Raw genomic sequence first — 22,074 nt, 5'->3', positions numbered from 1 at the left:
AAAAAATGTTCACAAGGAAAGGAGTTTTAAGCAGACAGTTGATTTGCAAATGTGATATATCCTTTTGACCAAAAGAGCTGATGGATTTAGTGAATTACTTTCCTTAGGGCATATTAAACTTCCACTGTTGACTGTCAGGAGGAAGTACACCTTGCCAGGTGTGTCCACTGGTGGTGATGATTGTGTATGCATTATACACTTATTGTCAAATTTTTATGAGAATACCAAGTTAAAATCAAAAGTGAAATGCATATACTGGAAAATGGCAGTATTAATTGGTCTATCTCATATTTATTTATTGAACAGTTACACTGTGCCAGATGCTACAGAGCATCAATGACGAGTAACAGTCCTTTTGCTTGAGGCTTTTGAAGTATAACGGGGTGAATTCTTCTGCGTGTGCAGATACTTATAATACAAAGCGGATTACATTATAGCCTAAAGAACATGTAAACAAAGGGGTATAAAAGATTATAAATGAGAGTAATCACACATGTAAAGATGTCTTTGAGTAAGTAGTGTTTGAAATGAGTTTTTTTTTTTTTTTTTTTTTGAGGTACGCGGGCCTCTCACTGTTGTGGCCTCTCCCGTTGCGGAGCACAGGCTCCGGACGCGCAGGCTCAGCGGCCATGGCTCATGGGCCCAGCCGCTCCGCGGCATGTGGGATCCTCCCGAACCGGGGCACGAACCTGTGTCCCCTGCATCGGCAGGCGGACTCTCAACCACTGCGCCACCAGGGAAGCCCCTGCAATGAGTTTTGACTACAAAGGTGAAAATTAGACAGGCACAGTCCAGGCAAGGAATTAATGTTACCTAAGTTAGATAGAACATCCAAGGATGTAAAATCAAAAGCTTTGGCAGAAATGGAGCGTGTTGCACCTATGATCACAGTGAGAACAAGAACGGAAAGGTTCCATGTAGCTTTTAGATCATATCCCATTGTGAGGGCGTTGTATTAATTCCGTAGGAGGTAATGAATTTCGAAGAGGGAGATGTGTCATCCAGCCTACTTTTAAGAAAAATTGATTTGGCTGTCATATATTAGATAAATAGAATGGAGGTGAGGTCAGAGGGAAGGATAATAGTTAACAGCTCATTACCAAACGGCCTAAGTGAGAAATAGTGAAGGCTTTGACTAGGGTAGTGGGAAAGAACTGGAAACGAGGGGGTGGATGTGAGAGACTGTGTAAAGCAGAATTTACATGATTTAGCAACTGATTGAGGAGGAAAAGGGAGGGGCCCATAGTGACTGGTTGCCTGCTTGGATGACTAGGATAATGTGATAGCAGAATAAAAACAGGAAATTGGGCAGATGATATATTCTGGTCTTTAACTGAATGGATGTAAGATACTAGAAGAATTTTGAGAATGACTATTTCAAACAAGTATTTGAAAATGAGGTTAGACGTTCAGGAGAGAGTTAAAGAAAGGGAAGAGATTTGGGAGTTTTAGTCTAAAATAATCTCAGGATGGGGGAGGGGGGACTTCGTAGCTCATTTAATCCTAGGAACTCTTCTCACGTGCCTTTTCCCCATATCTGCCAAATGGGCGTCTATCCTATATTTGAACTTTGGGTCCATGACATCCTGAGACAGGCATTTTTGTTTGCACCGTTCAGTTTGAAATTCCTTCTTTATTTTGAGCTCATCAAAGTTCTTTCCTTTTGAGCCAAGTTCTGTCTTCGGACCCTACCCTAGAGCAATTGCAGTTCTTCAGTCTTACATAAGCTCTTCTGATATTTTAAGAAAGCTGTAACATCCCTGTTTAGGCTACTCTTCCAGTAAAGCAGGGAGTGTAAATGGTGCTCAGAGGCAATTTAATATCTTAATGCCTTCCTTGGCTGTGATCCTTGCTAGAGTTTTCCCAGATATAAATAAACTTAGAGAAAACACAAAACAAAATTTGAGTGGGTTCTAAGCTCAATAAATCTAATGTGCAAAACTGAATTTTTAAAATCCCTGACGGGAATCATTAGGATCTCCCTATGGACAGATGCCTGGGGACACATGTGTGCCTCTGTCACATCTCCTACTTCTTACACTCCTATATTCTTTTATAAGCTAAACATCTCTAGTTCTCACAGTGATTTATACGACACAGTTTCCAATCACATCATTCTTCTTTGATCTAACTACCACAGAGAAGAGCAAGACTAGCCCCTCCCTTGGTCTAAATATTGTGATTTAAAAACAAATTTTAGCTGAAATCAGTTTGGCTACATCCCCCAGCTGGCTCATAGTCAGCATGCTGCCACTGGTGTCTGTTAATCCTCTACAGCTGGCTGTGAAACCAAGTGGAGCCTCTTAAGTGATGTTACATTTTGCCTTGTTGTAGCTGATGTTACTCTAACCAATGTGATTCTTTAGATCTCAAATCAATCATATTTATCAAGTTGCCTCATAGATCTCCATTTATGACATTGTTCACACTGTGGAATGATAAACAACTTATATTCAGGATATCCTTTTACCTAGCAGGGTTCTTCTAGTTTGATAGTAAGTTGTCAGAGTTAGAGAAGGAATTTGGGGGAAATGTCGTTGAAGTGGTATAGCTGTAAAAAGTGCTTTTTAAAATAAGATGACACTGCTCTTTTAACCTGAACTTATTTTTATATAAAATAACACTATTTTTAGTTAAGAGCCTGAGCTATTAAATCAGCAGATCTGAGTTCAAATCCTGTTCCATCATTTTCAGTTTATTTCTCCTCTGAATCTGTTTCCTTAAGTGTCAAAGAAGGATATGAATTTCTTCTTTCTAGGATATTGTGAAGGTTGAGAAGATGATATGCATAAAACACTTGGTACCTTGTTGGGTACACAATAAGTGCTTGGCTGTTATTTTTCTCTGAAAGTCTGATTACAGTTTAGAAAAATCACTTTTTATGCTATTTAAATTCATTTTCATATTGAAAAGAAAACTGTATAATTAAATATTTGGGAAGAAACTTCTAACATATATATGGCGAGCATCTGTTTTGTTTTTGATTTTTCCTAAAAGTAGATTTTGATTTGCTCTACCTTCTTCCTATCCTTTATATAAGCAGCAAAACATTCATTTTAAGGATGATCAAGGCCAAGGATGCAATCTAGAAATATGTGGCCTTGGTGTCCTTATATCTGTACTACTACCAAAGCTGACCTAGCATCATCTGTGACCCTCAAGAACCTTCCCATTTATAAAGAGTATTCCACTACCAATTTGTCATGGCTCACCCTGAGTAAAGAAGGATATTTGGGAGATGGTGGGTACTCCCCTGTTTCAGTGACTGCCCCCCTCTCCATCACTGCATGTATGTTTCACTTCTGTTTTCTCATCAGCTGTAATTAATGTGGTATTAAACCTATCCCTTGAGATTTTAATTTTATTTATTATATTTTCTTTTCTACAAGTTCTAAGAGTTGTCTTATTTTAAATTGGTTAGGTAATTTTTATAGACAGATACAGAAATATCTATATATGCTTATGTTTGTCTTTTATTTCTTTGTTTTAAAATTGCTGGTTGGTAACTTTAAATCTGTAGTTTCACTACAGAGAGTGGAGAGATAGCTTCTCTTTATTCTTTCTCATGATTCTTGCTCAAGGCACTTTATTTTCCCTTTGTGCTTAGTTGGTTTTTGTTTGTCTGTTTTTTCAACGAGCTGATCATTTTCCTTAGAATATTATTTTGGGGGATTCTCTGAGGCCTAGGATGAAGGGGAACTCTTCTGGAAAGGATTTCCATTTGCCTTGGCAAGTGCCTAAGGTGTGATCACTCTGGGATCACTATAAATTAAATGAAATTCATAGCTTGAGGTTTTTGGGGCAACTATATAAGTAATATGAATTTGTGCTATAGATCTACCTTAAGGATGTGTAAGACGTTGGAGAGGGTCAAGTTTAGTTATGTTTCATCATTTTCTTAATGATTGTAGGCCTTAGCTTTACTGGATGAGGGTTCTCTCCAATTTGAGATTTGATTAAACCCCCAATCCCTAGGCTATCAGACCTGTGCCACCATTAAACCAAGATTGTGGTTACTGAGATTACTGAGTTCAGTAATGCCCTCAGGAAAATGTCTTCAGTGGGCCACTTAATTCTTTGAGCTCTGGTTTTACTTAGATTTTGGCCTAGGATTCTTATGAACTATTTCATTTTGAGGGAAAGAATCTAGTATTTTTACTTATTTTCATTTCTTGGTCCAAATAACCTAGTTTGCCATATTAGTAGAAATAGAACTTCCCCACTCTTTCTTATATAGGAGTTTTCTCAACCAGATTTTCTATATAACATTTCAGATTTCTAGGACATAATTCTCATTCTCTGACCTTGCTTTCTTGCTGCTGTCAGCTTTATTTCTAATCTACATTTTAACTTAATTTTCTCCTTTGGACAATTTCTATCAATCTTAAGCACCTTGAAATAGTTACTCTCATTAGTATGATAGGGGTTTTACAAAAAAATAATCTTTAAATAAAACCTCTGGATGGTTTGGTTGTGTGATTTAAGAATGAATTCATGACTTTGAAGAAGGAGTCAGGACTTGGAAAATTGGGTGAAATAAAAAGATGTAGTGAGAAACTCATGGGTATTGAGATGATTGATTTAGATTTAGATTTAGATTTAGATTGTCAGGGAATTAAATGAAGCCAGGAAGGAGTTATGGGATTTAAGCTGATTAAAAGAGGTAAGACAGGAAGGAATGATGGAGGAATTAGACGCACAGGAGCCCATGTTAATCTTGGAGAATTCTAACCTGTATTCAGATTTTGAAGAAATCAATTAATGAACATTTGAGTATTGACCACATGAATCAGGGCTGTTGTGTAGTCTTCTCTTTTCTTAGAACTACTTATCAGACATTATCTATAACAAAGGATCTTTTGGCCTCAAAAGAATATTTTTGGTACATTTACTCATCAAACCAATACCTAGAAACAACAGAGAAATGGAAAGTTAATAATATGACGTCTGATACTTTATTTTTTTTCATCTGGAGATAATAGAAAGAATCAGAGAACGTCTAAGAATCTGAGAAAGTCTCACCGTATTATTCTCATGTCAGATTTTTTTTTTTTCTCCAGCTATTCTTTCTCATTCGGAACAGTTTATTGTACTACAAATGAAAAAGGGTATAATATGTGATTATATTATGGAGTATAATATATGTAAATAATACTTTATCTCCAAATTTCTAAGTTGTTTTAAATGTTTAAAGTTGTACAACCACCATTATTTATTGAGCTACTCCTCTGTCTCTGGCATTATGGTGTTTTGCATATGTTAAGTATTTTTCTATTGAATCCTCAGAAAATCCTGTGAGCTAGAAATTATTGCTATTTTATAAGTGAAACTGAGACTCATAGAAAATTAGTAATGCGTAACTTTATTGTTTATGAATGTCTTCCACTTTTATTTACTTTCATGTGCATTTTAACTGCGATCCTCATGTCAAGCCTAATGAGTTAGGTCAGATATTGTTATTCACTTTTTATACATGAGAGCAAAGAGGCTCAGAGGAGTGAGACTTGCCAAATCAATCAGCACACTGATATAGATGGTGCTCAATCTCAGTGCTTCTAATAAACAATGAATTAATTTTTCCACAGTGCCACACTTCTTTAAAAGATAAGTTATGATGATGATTATAACTTTAATGATTGTGCAGAGTTTGGGATTTAGAAAATCATTATTAACCCAGTAACTGTATTTAATAATTTGTATATCTTATATCTAATGCTATGAGAAGAACCCAAGGGATGCATACAATGTGTGAAGAATTCTAGGAAGAATGTAAGAAGTAGACAATATAATCATAAATAGCAATCTGTATTCCAACAATTTAGTTAGCTTTGTCATATACATTTTTTAAAGATACTTTTCTTTTTCATGTACTCCAGTGATTACAACCAGGAAACATTTGTAGCATAAAGCTATCACCCCAAGATAATTATTTATTTCTTTTTGGGTGTCAGAAAAATTTTTGTTCGTAAATTTAGGTGTGATGATCAAAGTCAAAAGGAGTGTGTGAGGTAAACTGTTAAGCTAATGGGCTAAAATTGTTTTTTTTTCATTTTAGATTCTTATTATAGGTAAGAAAGTATGTCATGGAGCTATAGAATCAGTGGGAACAAAACTATATCTGTTAGCTAGTAATAATTCCAACATTAAAAGGTCATATTCAGTGTAGTTCAACTCTGGAATTTCAAAAATGTTTATAGTAATACGTTAAAGAGTTTAAATAACTGACCTGAGGTCAGGCAGCGAATAAATGTTGGAGATTGGACTTAAACCCTATCAACCTCACCTTAGCCCCATACTCTAAACCCTAAACACTCCCAATGGGAGATAAGTGTTTCTGTGATTTAAGGTTTGGTAAATTGGACAACTGTGTGTCTTGGGATCATGCTAAAACTGCAGGTTTTTAGAGTCACTTAAATGTTTCTTAGCCATGTAAGTCTTGGGTTACCCATGGAGTAGATTAGTCACAAAATAATTATAGGAGTCAGAATTAAAATAAAATAAAGTTCAGATTAATTATAGCTCACATATTTCACTCTTTTATATTTTTGTTTCCTTTTTGGGCATAAATACAAATTGAATATTTTAAAATTATTTCTGTCAAAACAAATTTTGTAATGCTCATTTTTGTGTTGTTGTTGTTTATAGTATTTGGTTGAATTAGGATTTTTAAAATTTGAGTTTACCAAGCATAACACTTAAAGTCCAAAGGCTAATCCTATTTTGTATCTCAGAACTTTGGACAATGAGTAACACATAGTTTCTCAATAAATATTTATTGAATTATGAATATTAATTTGTCAAATATTTTTTCAGCTACTAGACCAAGGCCTTTAATTGAAAAATGTTTCTTTTTAAGAAATGCTCAAATTCTGATACATCTTTCTTCTTAATAGAGTATGTTTCTAAAGCCTATTGAGTATTTAAGGGTGTTATTGAATATATATCAATAATGCTTAATGGAAAATCTGTTCCTTCTTAAGACAGTGATATGTACCATCCAACATAATGCATTTGTTCCAACTGATGATGATAAAAATATGACTCTCAGAGATGACAAAGTATGCTATGTCCTAAACCTAGCCAGCTACGGCTGACTTCCTCTCTAGAAGTCAGCTACTTGTTGTCTGATTTAGGATGGCCTCAGATGGAGTAACTGGGGTGGCTAGAATCTAACTCTGTGAGACTTTCATCCTCCAGAGGCTAGCTCAGGTATGTTCTCATGTCAACAGGAGAAGTGCAACAAAGGAAGAAGAGATGTGTAAGTACTGATTTAAGCCCCTGCTTCATTACTTCTAAGATCCTATTGGCCCAAGCAAGTCACATGGTGGACTCAGACTCAGAGTGGAGGTTACATGTTCAAGGGTATGGGTACAGGCAGGAGTGAAGAACTGGGACTATTAATACCACGCATACTTAACTAATTGAATCTAATAAAGTGTATTTGGAATTTGCACTATAACCTTCTCATTCCCTAATTAGAACTGAATCCTAAAAGACAGACTACCTTAAACAATACACACACACACACACACACACACACACACACACACACACTTTGTTCATTTTCTGCTTATCCTGTACTTTTTGCAAATATAATTCATTAGCCAAAATATTCATTTCTGTAGAGACTAAGCAAAAGAATAGCAGGCTTTTAAATAGAAATACCACATGGTATGGACTTTGTGTTCAGTATACAAGACAAATATTATCTACATGTTATTTATCAAGTAAAATATGTGTGTGTGGACATTTTATTTACAAGCATACCTTGCAAGAAAAGCACATTTTTAAAAATAAAAATGAGCTGATCATTCTACAAACATTCCAGTTTCCTATCATAATGAAATTGTGTTACGTGTCACTCTTAAAGCAATGGAGATGGCATTTGCACATCAGTTTAATTGCTTTGGATTAAACACTGAAAGATGAGAGCCAAGAGAGCTTATTAAGCTGAAATGAGGGCAAGTGATAAAAAAGTGATATTATGTCAACACTACATCTGGAAGTCTTTTGCTATTTCCATTTTAAATCCTAATGGGCAATGTTTCTTAAAATTACCATTGAATGCCATACAGTCTTGAAATATAATTTTAAAAATTAGAAGGTTAATGCAGGAATTGTCCTTGATCAATTCGATTTGAAAGCCAAGCTAGAGTTTTCTCTATTAATATTTACTTGTTCTTAATGTACTAGGCTGTAAGCTTTTGAAAGACATTGTCTCATTTATTGCTGTGTCTTTAGTGCTTTGACATCGTCTGTCCTGTTATAGGTGCTCAATAAATATTTGTGAATGAATGAATGCGAAGTATGGCAACCCCATCGTAGTTACTGTTAAGCATTTTAGGTGAGGAGTTGGGCACTGCTGGTTTTGATTGGAGCCTACAATTGTACCCACAGGCTCCTTTCCACTCTGAAACACTGGGTGGTCACTGGCCTCCTCCCTCTCTTTATAGGTGAATCATCAGTCATTAAATACATAAAGTCCTCAGCCACCTACACTGAAGCAGGCAGGCTATGTGGAGTGGGGCATGGGTGAGGCAACTTAATTTGCAATTCAGAAGGTCTCCTGTTGGGATGTTTGATTTGGGGCTTGCATTAGCAACTACCATTTGTTGGCTGTGTCCACAGCGTCAGCAAACTGATAACCACATCATGATAAATCAACGATAATGCTGATCTCACTCATTTGCATTGGAGAATTAGCACCACTTCCAGGTGGCCCCCATTGCTCATCAGAGGGATTTCACATTTGCCAGATAGCCTATATTGTTATATCATCTGAAACATATCCTCTAAATTTGGTGAGAATAACTCCTCCATTTCAGTCATTCTGGATAATTTACTTTGTGGAATGTCTCAGCAGCTTACAAATATTATCTTCTTTAATACTTATAACAACTGTATGAAAAGGGTCCTATGAAATATCTCCATTTTGCAGATGGAAAAATTGAAGCACAGAGAAGTTAGGTGACTTACCTGTGGCCCCACAACTAGTAAGTGGCAAAGCCATGTTTTGAAATTAAAACTGGCTGGCTTCAGAGGTTTGTGCTTTTAACAACAGGGCTGTGAACCCATAGGTGACTGAGGTTCCCCGAAGGACCCTGAAAATGGAGTATTTTGTATGCCACAGTTTTATTGTTGTTTTAAATTTTTTATTGTGGTAAAAAACATGAAACATAAAATTTATCACCTTAACCATTTTTAAGTATAAGTTCAGTAGTGTTAGGTATATTCACATTGCTGTACAACAAATTTCTATAACTTTTTCATCTTACAAAACTGAAACTCTCCTTACTGAACAACTCCCCATTTTCCCACCACATCGTTTTTAAGTCCTGTCATCCCAAACATCTAATAAGACTCCATCAGGCTGTTATCACGTGACAATAACAGGGAAGCAAAGACAGGAGGACATTGTCTTATTTGCATACATTGGTATATGCCTAGAATTCAAAACTTTTAAGAAACATAAATGCACCAAAAATGAGGTGATTTGAAATAAAAGGAGTATCTTACTGATTTGTCTTCTTCTTGTTCCTTAGTTTAGCCTTGGAATTTTGTAGAAGGAAACATATGTTATAGTTCATCAGAATGACCTATGACTGAATTGTGAATTCAGGAATATTTTCTTGGTTCAAATCCAAGAAAACAAAAAAAGCTTTAATTTTCTTATTTCTTATCATCATAATCTCTGTTTAAAGTTAAATTATATTTAAATAAGTAATAATTCTCATTTAGTATTCTTCTGATGTTTTAAAAAGACAATTGTGACATTTAACACAGAGTTAGAGAATATAAATGTACATTACATATGATTATAATTATATATAGTAAAATTTTAACCATTCAAGTAAAAGTACTAATGCTATATAAGTAAATGCAGTCATACAATCTATGTTTGAAAAAATAAACAAAAATTTGAAAAGGATGTTTATATTAATTTACCTTTTCAATTATTTTTTAATATTTACTACCATATTTGATTCACAAATAATCCTGTGAAATAGTTTGAACTGTGCTGTAATAAAGGATGATATGGAAGTAGACCCAGATCCAGATTGGTGGTACTTAGGCTGAGTACTAAGCTATGAGCAGAGAATGGGAAGGAGTTCCTGCTTGAGGGTCTCCACCAACACATGGAGGTGAGGATGAACACGGCACATTGGGAGCACCAAGTGTTAAGTACTGCCAAAGCCACAGATGTGAATGGGGAAGTGGTAGGAGATTGGGAAAGAGATACAAGACAAATCCTGGTCTAAAAAGACCTTGTATAGCTAAACAAAATAGTTTGAATTTGATTCCACAGAGTGTGCAGATTCAGGGAAGGATATTAAGCAAAGGAGTGTGACTTGGTCAGAAATGTCACAGATGAAAATATTTTATCATTAATCCATTTGCTAGTGTCAGGACTCATTCAAGGTGGGTGATTGTTCAGCTATTAAGAAGGAAGCCTGAGAATTTCTCTAGGCATCCCTCAAAGTTAGAGTAGAAACAGTTAGGGATAAGAAGGGTATGCAGATAGATTTTCTATTTTTTAAGTTATTTAAAATTACTTGGTAATTAATTCAGTTACTTTGTGAATTATTCTAACACCAAACAGTAAAGGTTCTAATAGGATCAGGAAAAAGATGAATGTCATCATATTTGGACATGTTAAATGAAAGATGTTTACTGGTCATCCAAGGGGATGTCTCAAATAGCAAATATCATTACAATAAAATTAAGTCTTTCAACAAAAATAACTGTTAACAAATATATTTTTCTGATATTTTCAAATATTCCATTCTTTTCAAGCAAGCTTCAATTCCAGAAAATCAGGAAGATGATATTTTTGAGTGATATAAATCTTTACACTTACATATAAAATATTTTAAAAGTATTTTCCACATGTATGAAGTTACTCAGGTTTTTTGGGGGGGAGGGTGTTTGAACTAGTCATTTAGTTTCTTACCTTACATTGTTATCCTAAAATATATTGTTTAGGAGCTACAGAAATAATTTTTTCAATTAGCATATATATTTAAAGATATCTTCATATCACAATTCTTCATTTATTCCCCTATAATTCCCTGTTGTCATTATTTTCAGTTTATCTAAACTTATTTTTTATTCACTCATCTGTTAACAAGTCAAGAAACTTTTACCCTGTCTCTCTTGTGATTATTATCCTGTCTGATGGAGACAAATTGAGACAGAATAGAGGAGCAAGATGAATGGCAGACAGCAGGTGCATTTGTATACTATGAAGTGTTTGCAAAATAATAAGCACCACATGAATAATACATTTGAAGAATATTGTCTGGCAAATGATATTGAGTTATATATCCAAATCGTCCCTCAATTACTGAAGAACGAATTACAAATGCCTAATTCATTTAGTTTTATCAGACAGAGAGAGAACTCACCATGTAGTGCATCTAGTTAGAGTAAAAAGCTACTGTTTATTAAGAAAGGATTAAAATCTTTACCTATATGTATAATTTGAAAACCTAAGGAATATATAATAATATATTTAATTATTTATAGGTAATTTGAAAACCTAATATATAATAATATATTTAATTATTTATAGGTAATTTGAAAACCTAAGAAATATACAACTATAAGAAATAAGGAGGGCTTCCCTGGTGGCGCAGTGGTTGAGAATCTGCCTGCCAATGCAGGGGACATGGGTTCGAGCCCTGGTCCGGGAGGATCCCATATGCCGTGGAGCAACCGGGCCCGTGTGCCACAACTACTGAGCCTGCGTTCTAGAGCCCGCGAGCCACAACTACTGAAGCCCTCGTGCCACAACTGCTGAAGCCCGTGTGCCTAGAGCCCATGCTCTGCAGCAAGAGAAGCCACCACAATGAGAAGCCCGTGCACCACAGCGAGGAGTGGCCCCCGTTCACTGGAACTAGAGAGAGCCCGCACTCAGCAACGAAGACCCAAAGCAGCCAAAAATAAATAAATAAATAACTAAACAAATAAATTTAAAAAAAAAAGAAATAAGGAATATATAAATATAAGGAATCTAAAGAATAAACATATGATAATATATAATAATAAAGATATAATTTGAAAACCTAAGGAATATATAATAATAATAAATAATTACATATATTTAATTTGAAAACCTAAGAAATGCATATATAAATATATTTTTTTTTGCTTATTTATTTATTTTTGGTTGTGTTGAGTCTTCGTTTCTGTGCGAGGGCTTTCTCTAGTTGCAGCGAGCGGGGGCCACTCTTTATCGCGGTGCGCGGGCCTCTCACTGTCGCGGCCTCTCGTTGCGGAGCACAGGCTCCAGACGCGCAGGCTCAGTAGTTGTGGCTCACGGGCCCAGTTGCCCCGTGGCATGTGGGATCTTCCCAGACCAGGGCTCGAACCCGTGTCCCCTTCATTGGCAGGCAGATTCTCAACCACTGCGCCACCAGGGAAGCCCCTATTTTTGCTTATTTTTAAGTCTGGTGTGTGGGGTTTTTTTTGAGGAATTAAACATCTATGGCATATTTGCCATTGATCATAAAGTTGACTTTTATATAATGTAACAAAACTATCATTTGCACTAATATTATTACTATAGTTTATTTTCAGCTTAAGTACTTATGCTTATTTCTTTCAAATATTTAATATTTTATTTAAAGTTAACTTGAATTTCAATATTTAATATATCTTACATTAACCCTGACAATAAACTTAAGAAGTAGATATAACTATTTACAGGTTTATAAACAAGGAAATGGAGATTCAGAGAAGTCAGGCAACAGGCTTGAGGTCAGTAAATTGCAGAGGTGGGATTCTGACATGGTGGTTAGCACCATAGCCCATTTTTTGTTTTTCAGTAAATCATTTCCATTTAAAAAAAAAAAAACGCATAGAGTTGTGCTTTTGTATAATTTGTACACCTGCCAATGTAAAATACTGAGACATTAAACACCAAAATGGAGTGAAAACTTAGAAACCCTTTGATCCAATACTCTTGTGTTGTTTTAAAAAAGATTAAAAAGTAATGCAAGACTCAGGGCTTTGGAGGGGTTGGTGTGCTTCTCTTCATTTTACCTTCTGACTGGCTTGCTGTATGCTCACTAGGTGGAGGGGGCTGAGCTGTCTGGGCTGTTACTCTTGTTACAGCCACTAAGGGCTGCAAGGTTCTGAACTGTATTGGCTGAGGCTGTGGCTGCAGCTGCAAGGCAGAGGAGAGCTGAAATCCCTGCTGAGGGAGGTTTGGCCCTGGGTGGCTCTGGGCAGAGCCCAGCTGAGACAACACATCTACCTGGGGCTGCAGAAAACCCTCCACTTCATTGAGGTTAATGGCCGTCGCCTGCTGAGCAGGTAAGTCCGTTCTCTGACTGACCGAACCTTGTGCAGGAGCCTGTGGCACTGGCTGCTGAGGATGTGAAGTTGCGGGTTGTTGAAGTTGTTGCTGTGGAATCGGGTGGCAGAAGCACTGCTGCTGGGTGTTCAAAATGAGTAAGCTTGGTGGAAGCTGGAGTAGAGCTAAGGGCCTGAGACTGGGAGCATTTTTAACAATAAATTGAACACATCCTTGAGAAGGAGCCGGTGGTGCAGCAAGCAGCACATTTGGTGGCTGAGCGCCTGCAGGCTGCTGGCCAGTCTTGATCCTTGTTGGTTGGTGGCCAAGAGTGATTCCTCCAAGCAGGGGGCTAGGCTTGATCCCTGTAGACAGGGGGCTGGGCTTGATCCCTGTTGGTTGGTGGTCAAGCCTGATTCCTCTGGGCAAGGGGCTGGGCTTGCTTTCTGTAGACAGATGGCCAGGTCTGATCCCTGTGGACAGGGAGCCAGGCTTGATCCCTGTTGGTTGGTGGCCAAGAGTGATTCCTCCAGGCAGAAGGCCGGGCTTGCTCCCTGTAGACAGGTGGCCAGGTCTGATCCCTGTGGGCAGGGGGTCAGGCTTGATCCCTGTTGGTTGGTGGCCAAGAGTGATTCCTCCAGGCGGGAGGCCGGGCTTACTCCCTGTAGACAGGTGGCCAGATCTGATCCCTGTGGGCAGGGGGTCGGGCTTGATCCCTGTTAGTTGGTGGTCAAACCTGATTCCTCTGGGCAAGGGGCTGGGCTTGCTTTCTGTAGACAGATGGCCAGGTCTGATCCCTGTGGGCAGGGAGCCAGGCTTGATTCCTATTGGTTGGTGGCCAAGAGTGATTCCTCCAGGCAGGAGGCCGGGCTTGCTCCCTGTAGACAGGTGGCCAGGTCTGATCCCTGTGGGCAGGGGGTCAGGCTTGATCCCTGTTGGTTGGTGGCCAAGAGTGATTCCTCCAGGCAGGAGGCCGGGCTTGCTCCCTGTAGACAGGTGGCCAGATCTGATCCCTGTGGGCAGGGGGTCGGGCTTGATCCCTGTTGGTTGGTGGTCAAGCCTGATTCCTCTGGGCAAGGGGCTGGGCTTGCTTTCTGTAGACAGATGGCCAGGTCTGATCCCTGTGGGCAGGGAGCCAGGCTTGATCCCTGTTGGTTGGTGGCCAAGAGTGATTCCTCCAGGCAGGAGGCCGGGCTTGCTCCCTGTAGACAGGTGGCCAGGTCTGATCCCTGTGGGCAGGGGGTCAGGCTTGATCCCTGTTGGTTGGAGGCCAAGAGTGATTCCTCCAGGCAGGAGGCCGGGCTTGCTCCCTGTAGACAGGTGGCCAGATCTGATCCCTGTGGGCAGGGGGTCAGGCTTGATTCCTATTGGTTGGTGGCCAAGAGTGATTCCTCCAGGCAGGGGGCTAGGCTTGATCCCTGTAGACAGGTGGCCAGGTCTGATCCCTGTGGGTAGGGGTCCAGGCTTGATTCCTGTTGGTTGGTGGTCAAGCTTGATTCCTCCAGGCAAGGGGCTGGGCTTGCTCCCTGTAGACAGGTGGCCAGGTCTGATCCCTGTGGGCAGGGGGCCAGGCTTGATCCACGTGGGCAGTTGATGGAACATGATTCCTGCAGGAGCTGTGGCCCTGGTGGTAGAGTCCTGCATGGGCTTGGAGCCTCTCCCCGAGGCCTGGCATCCTTGACCAGCGTACACCACTCTGATGATATTCAGGCCAGATGATATGGCCAAAACTTGGGTCCTTTGTGATGAGCCCGCAGTGGACAGGGCCGTGGCAGGAAGCAAGCTAACTCGATTCACCTCCGCAGAGAATTTCTGGGAAGGACTTGGTGGCTTAGGAGCAGGGGCAGGAGATGGAGATTTATAAGAGCTGCTTGCCTGCTGTGAAGTGAAACTGTCACCACTGGAGCTCCTTCCTGATTTCAAGGGAAGTGTGATGGGTGGAGGTGGATGTTTGGCTCCCTTGTCTGGCACTGAAGACTGAACTGACCCAGTCTTAGGCTGTTCTGGTTCTTTCCCTGGAGAAGGTTGCCTGAGACCAGCTGAGTCACTGGAGCTGTGTGATACCTGCACTGGACACTGGGCGCTCTTTTGGACCAATTCCTTGGACTGACTGACCACCCTCCCCACATCAGTCTTTGGCCCTGGCACGAAACTATAGAAATGTTCATCTGTGGAGGATTGCGGGGGAGACAGCTGTCTCTCACGTCTGACTTTTTTATGGGAGCTCCTTTTTCCAGAGATAAGTGGATCATTAAGCGACTGCAAGGTCAGCTTTGTTGTCTGGGACTGACTGCCCTCTTCACACCCAAATACAGAACCATCTTGTACCTCATGGGTTGGCCAGACTGTTGATTGTGAGTCATCATATTTGACAGATTTCTTCCCTTTAGCATATTTCTCCATGTCCACTTCAGAAGGTACAGCCAAGTCACAGGGTGTCTGTTTCCACACATCTACACAACTTCCTGCTTTAAAAGTTTTGAAGCCATAATTCCCACCTGTTTTACTTCGTCTTATTCTTTTGCAGGAAGTCAGGGCTCTTAGCTCAGGAGAAGGGGGACGAGACAGCTCCTGCTGCCGATTCAGAGAGGCCGTAGAGTACCTCTTGAAGTTCCTTTTCATGGGAAGAGTGTTCAGCTTTTGTTTGTTATAGAGCAGTCTGTTCTCAGTGCAGACTACTGATATAGAAGGGTCTAGACACAGTGGTTCAGCTGTAGCTAAGATCAGTTGGCTCTCAAGCAAAAGTTTGTCCTCCTGGGTCCAATTCTGATTATCGCTGGCTATGGCCTCTACATCCCAGGCTAAAGTCTGCATCGTGGGACGTAAGAGAATATGCCTGCTTTGGTAATGGGGAGGTTCCCTGTCACTGGACTGCCTGTAGTCCCGTATTTCTGCTATGACACACCCACAATGAAAAACGTTAACCTGAGACTTTTCCAGGAAATCCACCAAAACAGGAGGTAATTCTTCTGCATCCAAGTATTCGAGCAATTCCCCTTCTTCATAGGGCAGTCGAATGGTCTCTTCAGATGATCCATTTTCCCCCTTGAGCATCAGCGAATAGCCCTCCTTTCCTGGGTACAGGTTGACCACCAAACACGGCAACGACTCTCTCCTAAGAAGCTTCTCTAACAGGTTCACATTGCTTCTTAATTCCTCCGTAACCCCAGGCTCCTTTTCACATTCTTCAACATAAATGTCATAAAGTTTTTCATACAGAGACTTTTCCCCATTAGATGAGTATTGCCTTTTTGGAGGTCTTTGTTGGGCACTTGCAATGACATACTCTGCACGATCCAAAGCTCTTTCTAGAGATTGTTGCATTTTGGTACAAAATAGGGGCCCTAAAAGAAGAGAAAACGTTAAGCGTTATTGACGAAGCGGGTGAAAATCGCGTCTTTCATATGGATGTGTAGTTCTGCAAGCTGCCCCAACTCCACAGTGGAACTACCAGCCTAACTTCAGTACGGACACCAAGAAACCCACCTCCAAGGAAGTGCTACACAAAATTCTTGTGAGTTTCTGAAAATACCTGTATCTGTAGGGGCGGCAGCCTCTGAGATAGGTCTGGCCTCGCCTTGCGTCCTTGATCCTGACTAAGCCAGAAGTCGATGTGGGGGTTCGACGGGCTTTCGTGCGCCTGCGTGCTGTGTGCGCCTGCGTGCTGTGTGCGCCTGCGTGCTCTGCGTGCGCCTGCGTGCTGTGCGTGCGCCTGCGTGCTGTGCGTGCGTCTGCGTGCTGTGCGTGCGTCTGCGTGCTGTGCGTGCCTTGCAGTGGGCTGTCCTTTGGTCTGCATTTCGTGTTCTCCTACCTGTACTTCCTACTGGAGAGTCGGGCCAGGCGTCCATATCCAGTCTGTGCAGTTGTGCAAGGTAACCGCAAAAAATGTCTTTTAGGAATCGAGGCAGTGTTATTACTTTTTTAATATGTAAATTCAGAACTTTTATTTCAGCAAAGTTTTCTTGAATCATTGTCTGAAAATGTTTCTTCTGTTTCTTTGATTTGCTTTTTTCCCTTCAAGGATTTCACTTATAAGTATGTCGGATAATCTCTTCCTGCCTTTTTTTTTTTTTTTTTTTTTTTTTTTTGCGGTACGCGGGCCTCTGACTGTTGTGGCCTCTTCCGTTGCGGAGCCCAGGCTCCGGACGCGCAGGCTCAGCAGCCATGGCTCACGGGCACAGCCGCTCCGCGCGGCATGTGGGATCTTCCCGGACCGGGGCACAAACCCGTGTCCCCTGCATCGGCAGGCGGACTCTCAACCACTGCGCCACCAGGGAAGCCCTCTTGCTGCCTTTTCTATCATATTATTTCTAAGGCTTTTTGTATTACTTTATTTTCGTGTCTCTTTTCTATTCTATCCTTTATGATCATATGTTAATTGTGGGTATACCCCTTCTCGCTCCGGAACTGTATCAGCTTTGTATTGCTGCTATAACAAGTTACCACGAACTTGGTGGCTTAAAACAACACCTGTTTTTTTGTTTGTTTGTTTTTCCCCTCATAGTTCTGCAAGTCAGAACACAGAGCAGTGTCAGTTTAGGGTCTCAGAAGTCCAAAATCAAATTTGCCTGGGCTAGGCTTCTTAAATGGAGGATCTGGAGAACAATCCACTTGTAAGCTCATTCAAGTAGTTGGTCAAAGTCAGATGTGGTTATAGGATTAAATTTCCTTTTTTTTTTTTTTTTTTTTTTTTTTGCCAGTTGTCTGTCAGGGGCCACTCTCAGCTGTTAAAAGTTGCTCCTGGGCTTCCCTGGTGGCGCAGTGGTTGAGAGTCCGCCTGCAAATGCAGGGGACGCGGGTTCGTGCCCCGGTCCGGGAAGATCCCACATGCCGCGGAGCGGCTGGGCCGGTGAGCCATGGCCGCTGAGCCTGCGCGTCAGGAGCCTGTGCTCCGCAACGGGAGAGACCGCAACAGTGAGAGGCCCGCATACTGCAAAAAAAAAAAAAAAAAAGTTGCTCCCATTCTTTGGCAAGTGTCTTCCTACATACTCAAGCCAGTGATTGCACATTGAATCCTGTTTATGCTTCTCGCACCTCTGACTTCCTCTTCTGTCACCAGCTGGAGAAGATTCTATGCTTCTAAGGGCCCATGTGGATAATCCAGGATAATAGTCCCTATTTTAAGTTATGGTGCCACATAACGTACTATAATGACAGGAGTGGTAACTCATTGTTTTCATATGTTCTGAGATTTAGAGTGGGCCATATTTCACTGGCCATTTTAGCAATTCTGCCTATCATAGGTACTTTGTAATTTAATCCTCATTTATTCTGTTTCTCCTGAGTTTGACCAGCTTGTGTTTCATACTTCATGTTGTTTGTTCTTTTGTCTTTGAAGTTAAAAAAAGAAGTTTATGATTCCAATTCTGCAATGCTTATTTAAGTATAAAATTCCGTTGGAGTGTCAAGTTAAATTTTTCCTCTGCTTTGTGCAAGTGTGGAGTTGGACGTGTGCAGATGTGTTCTGCAGTCGTTTCAGCTGCTGAATCGATTCTCATTTTTTGGCCTTTTTTCCCCCGAACCAGCAATAGAAGACACTTTGAAGTGGGTAGGGTAGGGAGATTGCATGGCTTACTTGATTTCATATTTTAAGGTCACCTTCTTTTGCTGCCATTACGATACATAGATTTTATTATTGTTAATGTTGGTGGTTGCGGTAGTATTTTAAACAAATTTTACATTTTTTCACAAGTCTAATTTCTTCTGATTCTTTGTCACAGTCTTCGTTCATTAGAGCCCTTTACCTTCAGTCAGTTCCTTTTTTCCCTTCACCACTAAGTCTTAGAAGTTCATGTTTCCTCTTGAAGGTACCTCACTCTTCCTAAGGGATGAACACCTCTGGTCCTGTGCTTTTTCTATACCCTTTTCTTTTGATTTCCCAGTAACCAGTGCTCTAATATACCTGGTCTCAAATCATTTCTCAGTATTTCTCATCTTAGAGTTTGACCTCAGAAGTCTCTTGCAAATTAATAAAAATAAGATCATTAACCCAGGAGAAGTAAAAAGTCAAGATGACAGGTCACAAAATAAGGAATACAAAAGCTATTTAAGTATATGAAAAAATCTTGAACCTCACAATTAATAGAATTGCAAGTTAAGACAAAAATAAAAGACCGTGTCTTTACCTATTAGATTGCCAGAGATGAAAACACTTCATAGCTTACCATGTTAGCTAATGGTATGAGGAAACAGGCCCTCTCAGACGCTGTTGTTGAGGGTGTTAATTGGTCCAATTCCTGTGGATAACAAAGAACCTAGTGATAGGATTTGCCCCCCAGGATTGGCTTCAGGGTGGCTGGGGCTCATAGGTGGGGATTTTTCACCACTGGCTTGTACTCATTAACAATTTACATACTTTTCAATTTTTTGTAAAATGCAACATTTACCCTGTTATTTTGTACACCATTAGCACACAACTGGATCCATCAGTGGGGTGCAGCAATTTTTCATTCTGAATAGGTAACATAAAAGTGCTCAAGAGGAAACAAATAAAATGGACAAAAACCTAAGGAAATCCCGGTATTTAAGGGGAAATGAGAAAATAAATCGAGGCACAAAAGGAAAATATGCTCTGATAAAAACTCAAGATGAATGGACATAAATAAAATTAAATTTTCATATTGTGCTCAACCCAGATAACGGAGGAAAGCCAGGTTATTGATAACTCTAGTAGCAACATTTTCTGAGAAATACTAGTGAAGAAACTCAGATCATAGTAGAGAAAGGGATGGGCCTGTGTTGAGAAAGTGAGGAGAATAGTTCACACTACCACTGAAACATTTTTTATTAGTGAAGGGAAAGAGGTAAATCATAGGTAGATATAGAGGACACACACATGAACATAGAATATCTCTGTGTAAAATCTGTCAATAATGCACCCATAGATCAGGGAAATATAACATGCATAATGATATTATCAATAATATTATTTTGGAATTTTGGGAAAGGATGTAAGCCCTCATGTAGACTTTTATTCGACAAATGAGAAACTAACATACCCAAAGCCACAATTCAGATTAATAACTTATTCATGTTATGTGCTTTATACATTATAGACTTAATAAATGGTAAATAAAAACATCAGTAAATGCAAAGTCAAATTATGTAGCGATGCTTTGTACAATTTGGATACCAAATAAATCCATATTAATAAAGAAAACTAGAAGCCAGAAGCAATGTAATAGCTTTTGCAAATTAGTCACCAAGGTGGTCAGTTACTGTTGTATTCAATAGGCTAGTGAACAGAAGGGTTTTGAGAGTGGGAATGATTACAGTGCTGTTACATAAATTGTAGCTTTGAGAAAGCACTCAAGGAAAAGATGTCTAGTTAATCATTATGATATTCTTCATGTATGTATGAAGAATAATTTGGGAAAACCCTGCATCCTGATAAGACTGAATATAACATGGTTGAATTCCTCTATTCCATAAGAGTTCTCTCTCCCTTTTGTTTTCTTGCTTGCTATTATCATAACGGACTTTTAAGGAAAAAGCAGATTTTGTGGCTGGAAATCATGTATACAGTAGAGCCATTTTCAGTACTTTGTAACAGTTGTTTCATGTGAGAAGAACATGAGAGATAATCTTATAGTATTGGCAGAAAAGTATTTTGACAGCTGACTGTTACAAAGTATCCTGTGTAATTATTCCACCTCCCCTCTGACTAGGGATAAGTGTTTTACATATGACCCATACTAATGAAAATACTGAATTTCAAAATGTCTGTTCTACGTTGACATCTGCAAATATTTAACTATCCAGTTCTAGAATCCCCTTGGTGATTCATTCCTCTAAAACTAAGAGAGCAGACCTAATAACAAGCCCTCATTCATGGTGATGTGGTGATTTATTTATTCATTTATTTATTTATTCATTCATTCATTCATTCATTTATCTCCCTACTGCTGCATCTAGGGAGGCCTTCACATCAATGGCAGCTCTTTCTGGCGATAATATGAGGCAAGTGTAACTTAATATCAAAATGTATGAGACTTCACTCCCAGAAAGAGTGTTCTATTCATATTGAGCCTTTCTATAAAAATGAAAAGTTGGATCTGGAGAACAGAATTGGAGGAGGGCTATATTTGCAGTAGGATAAGGAGATTAAATATAAAGAGCTATAGGATTTATCTCTTTTATGAGTTGCTGCTGGAAAGGAGCTTAAGCTTTTAAAAAGTGGTGACCTTGATATAAATTCCATATTTAACCAGTAGTGAAAATATTATGAAGAATGAAGAGGATGTGGAAGAACATCAGGCATAAGTGTGAAGATTCAAGAGATGCAGTGAGGTTGACAATCTAAGCCGTTAAACCATCATAGCAGAAAATGGTAACATCAATAAAACATACTATGTAACAGTTTGTCCATTAGGAAGTGTTTTTATATCAGGATGTTATTTACTTCTCACAACAACTCTATGAGGTTAAGTATCCTTATAATTTTATGATCAGGTAACTGAAGTTCAGGGAAGATAAGTTATTTGTCCATGATCACACAGCTTGTTAGTACATTCTTCTGCCCTTGCAAATGTCCTCTTCTTTTTGTATTCTTTATCACATTTTGATAAAGATGCGACCCATTCATATTTTGCTTTTAACTTTTAATTATATCTCTAATATCACTCCATGGCATTACATTCTGCCCACCCGAGTGTAAAGTATTTTATTCCTGTATTCTTTGTTGACAAGAATCCGTAGTATAATTGTCACGTTCTACCATGTTTATATTTATGAAGATATACAAATCATTAGCCCATTTTCTTTTCTCTGAAAATGGC

The 22,074-nt window shown here is 39.3% G+C and overlaps 2 protein-coding genes across 2 annotated transcripts in view; one reads left to right on the top strand and one right to left on the bottom strand.

Moving 5' to 3' along the window:
- IL1RAPL1 (interleukin 1 receptor accessory protein like 1) overlaps positions 1–22,074 on the top strand; it is a 651,340-nt gene that overhangs the window by 50,810 nt on the left and 578,456 nt on the right. The gene's annotated exons all lie outside the window — the stretch shown is intronic.
- Positions 13,004–16,872, bottom strand: LOC111169573 (uncharacterized). The gene has a single exon (XM_089903899.1). The coding sequence runs from the start codon at positions 16,619–16,621 to the stop codon at positions 13,004–13,006; it is 3,618 nt and encodes a 1,205-aa protein (XP_089760025.1). The 5' UTR covers positions 16,622–16,872.

Source organism: Delphinapterus leucas, chromosome X (assembly GCF_059928025.1).
Source record: "Delphinapterus leucas isolate spDelLeu-1000000601 "Yukka" chromosome X, BTC_Dleu_Yukka2, whole genome shotgun sequence".
NCBI classification, from domain to species: domain Eukaryota; kingdom Metazoa; phylum Chordata; class Mammalia; order Artiodactyla; family Monodontidae; genus Delphinapterus; species Delphinapterus leucas.
This window is presented reverse-complemented; position numbering and strand designations above follow the sequence as displayed.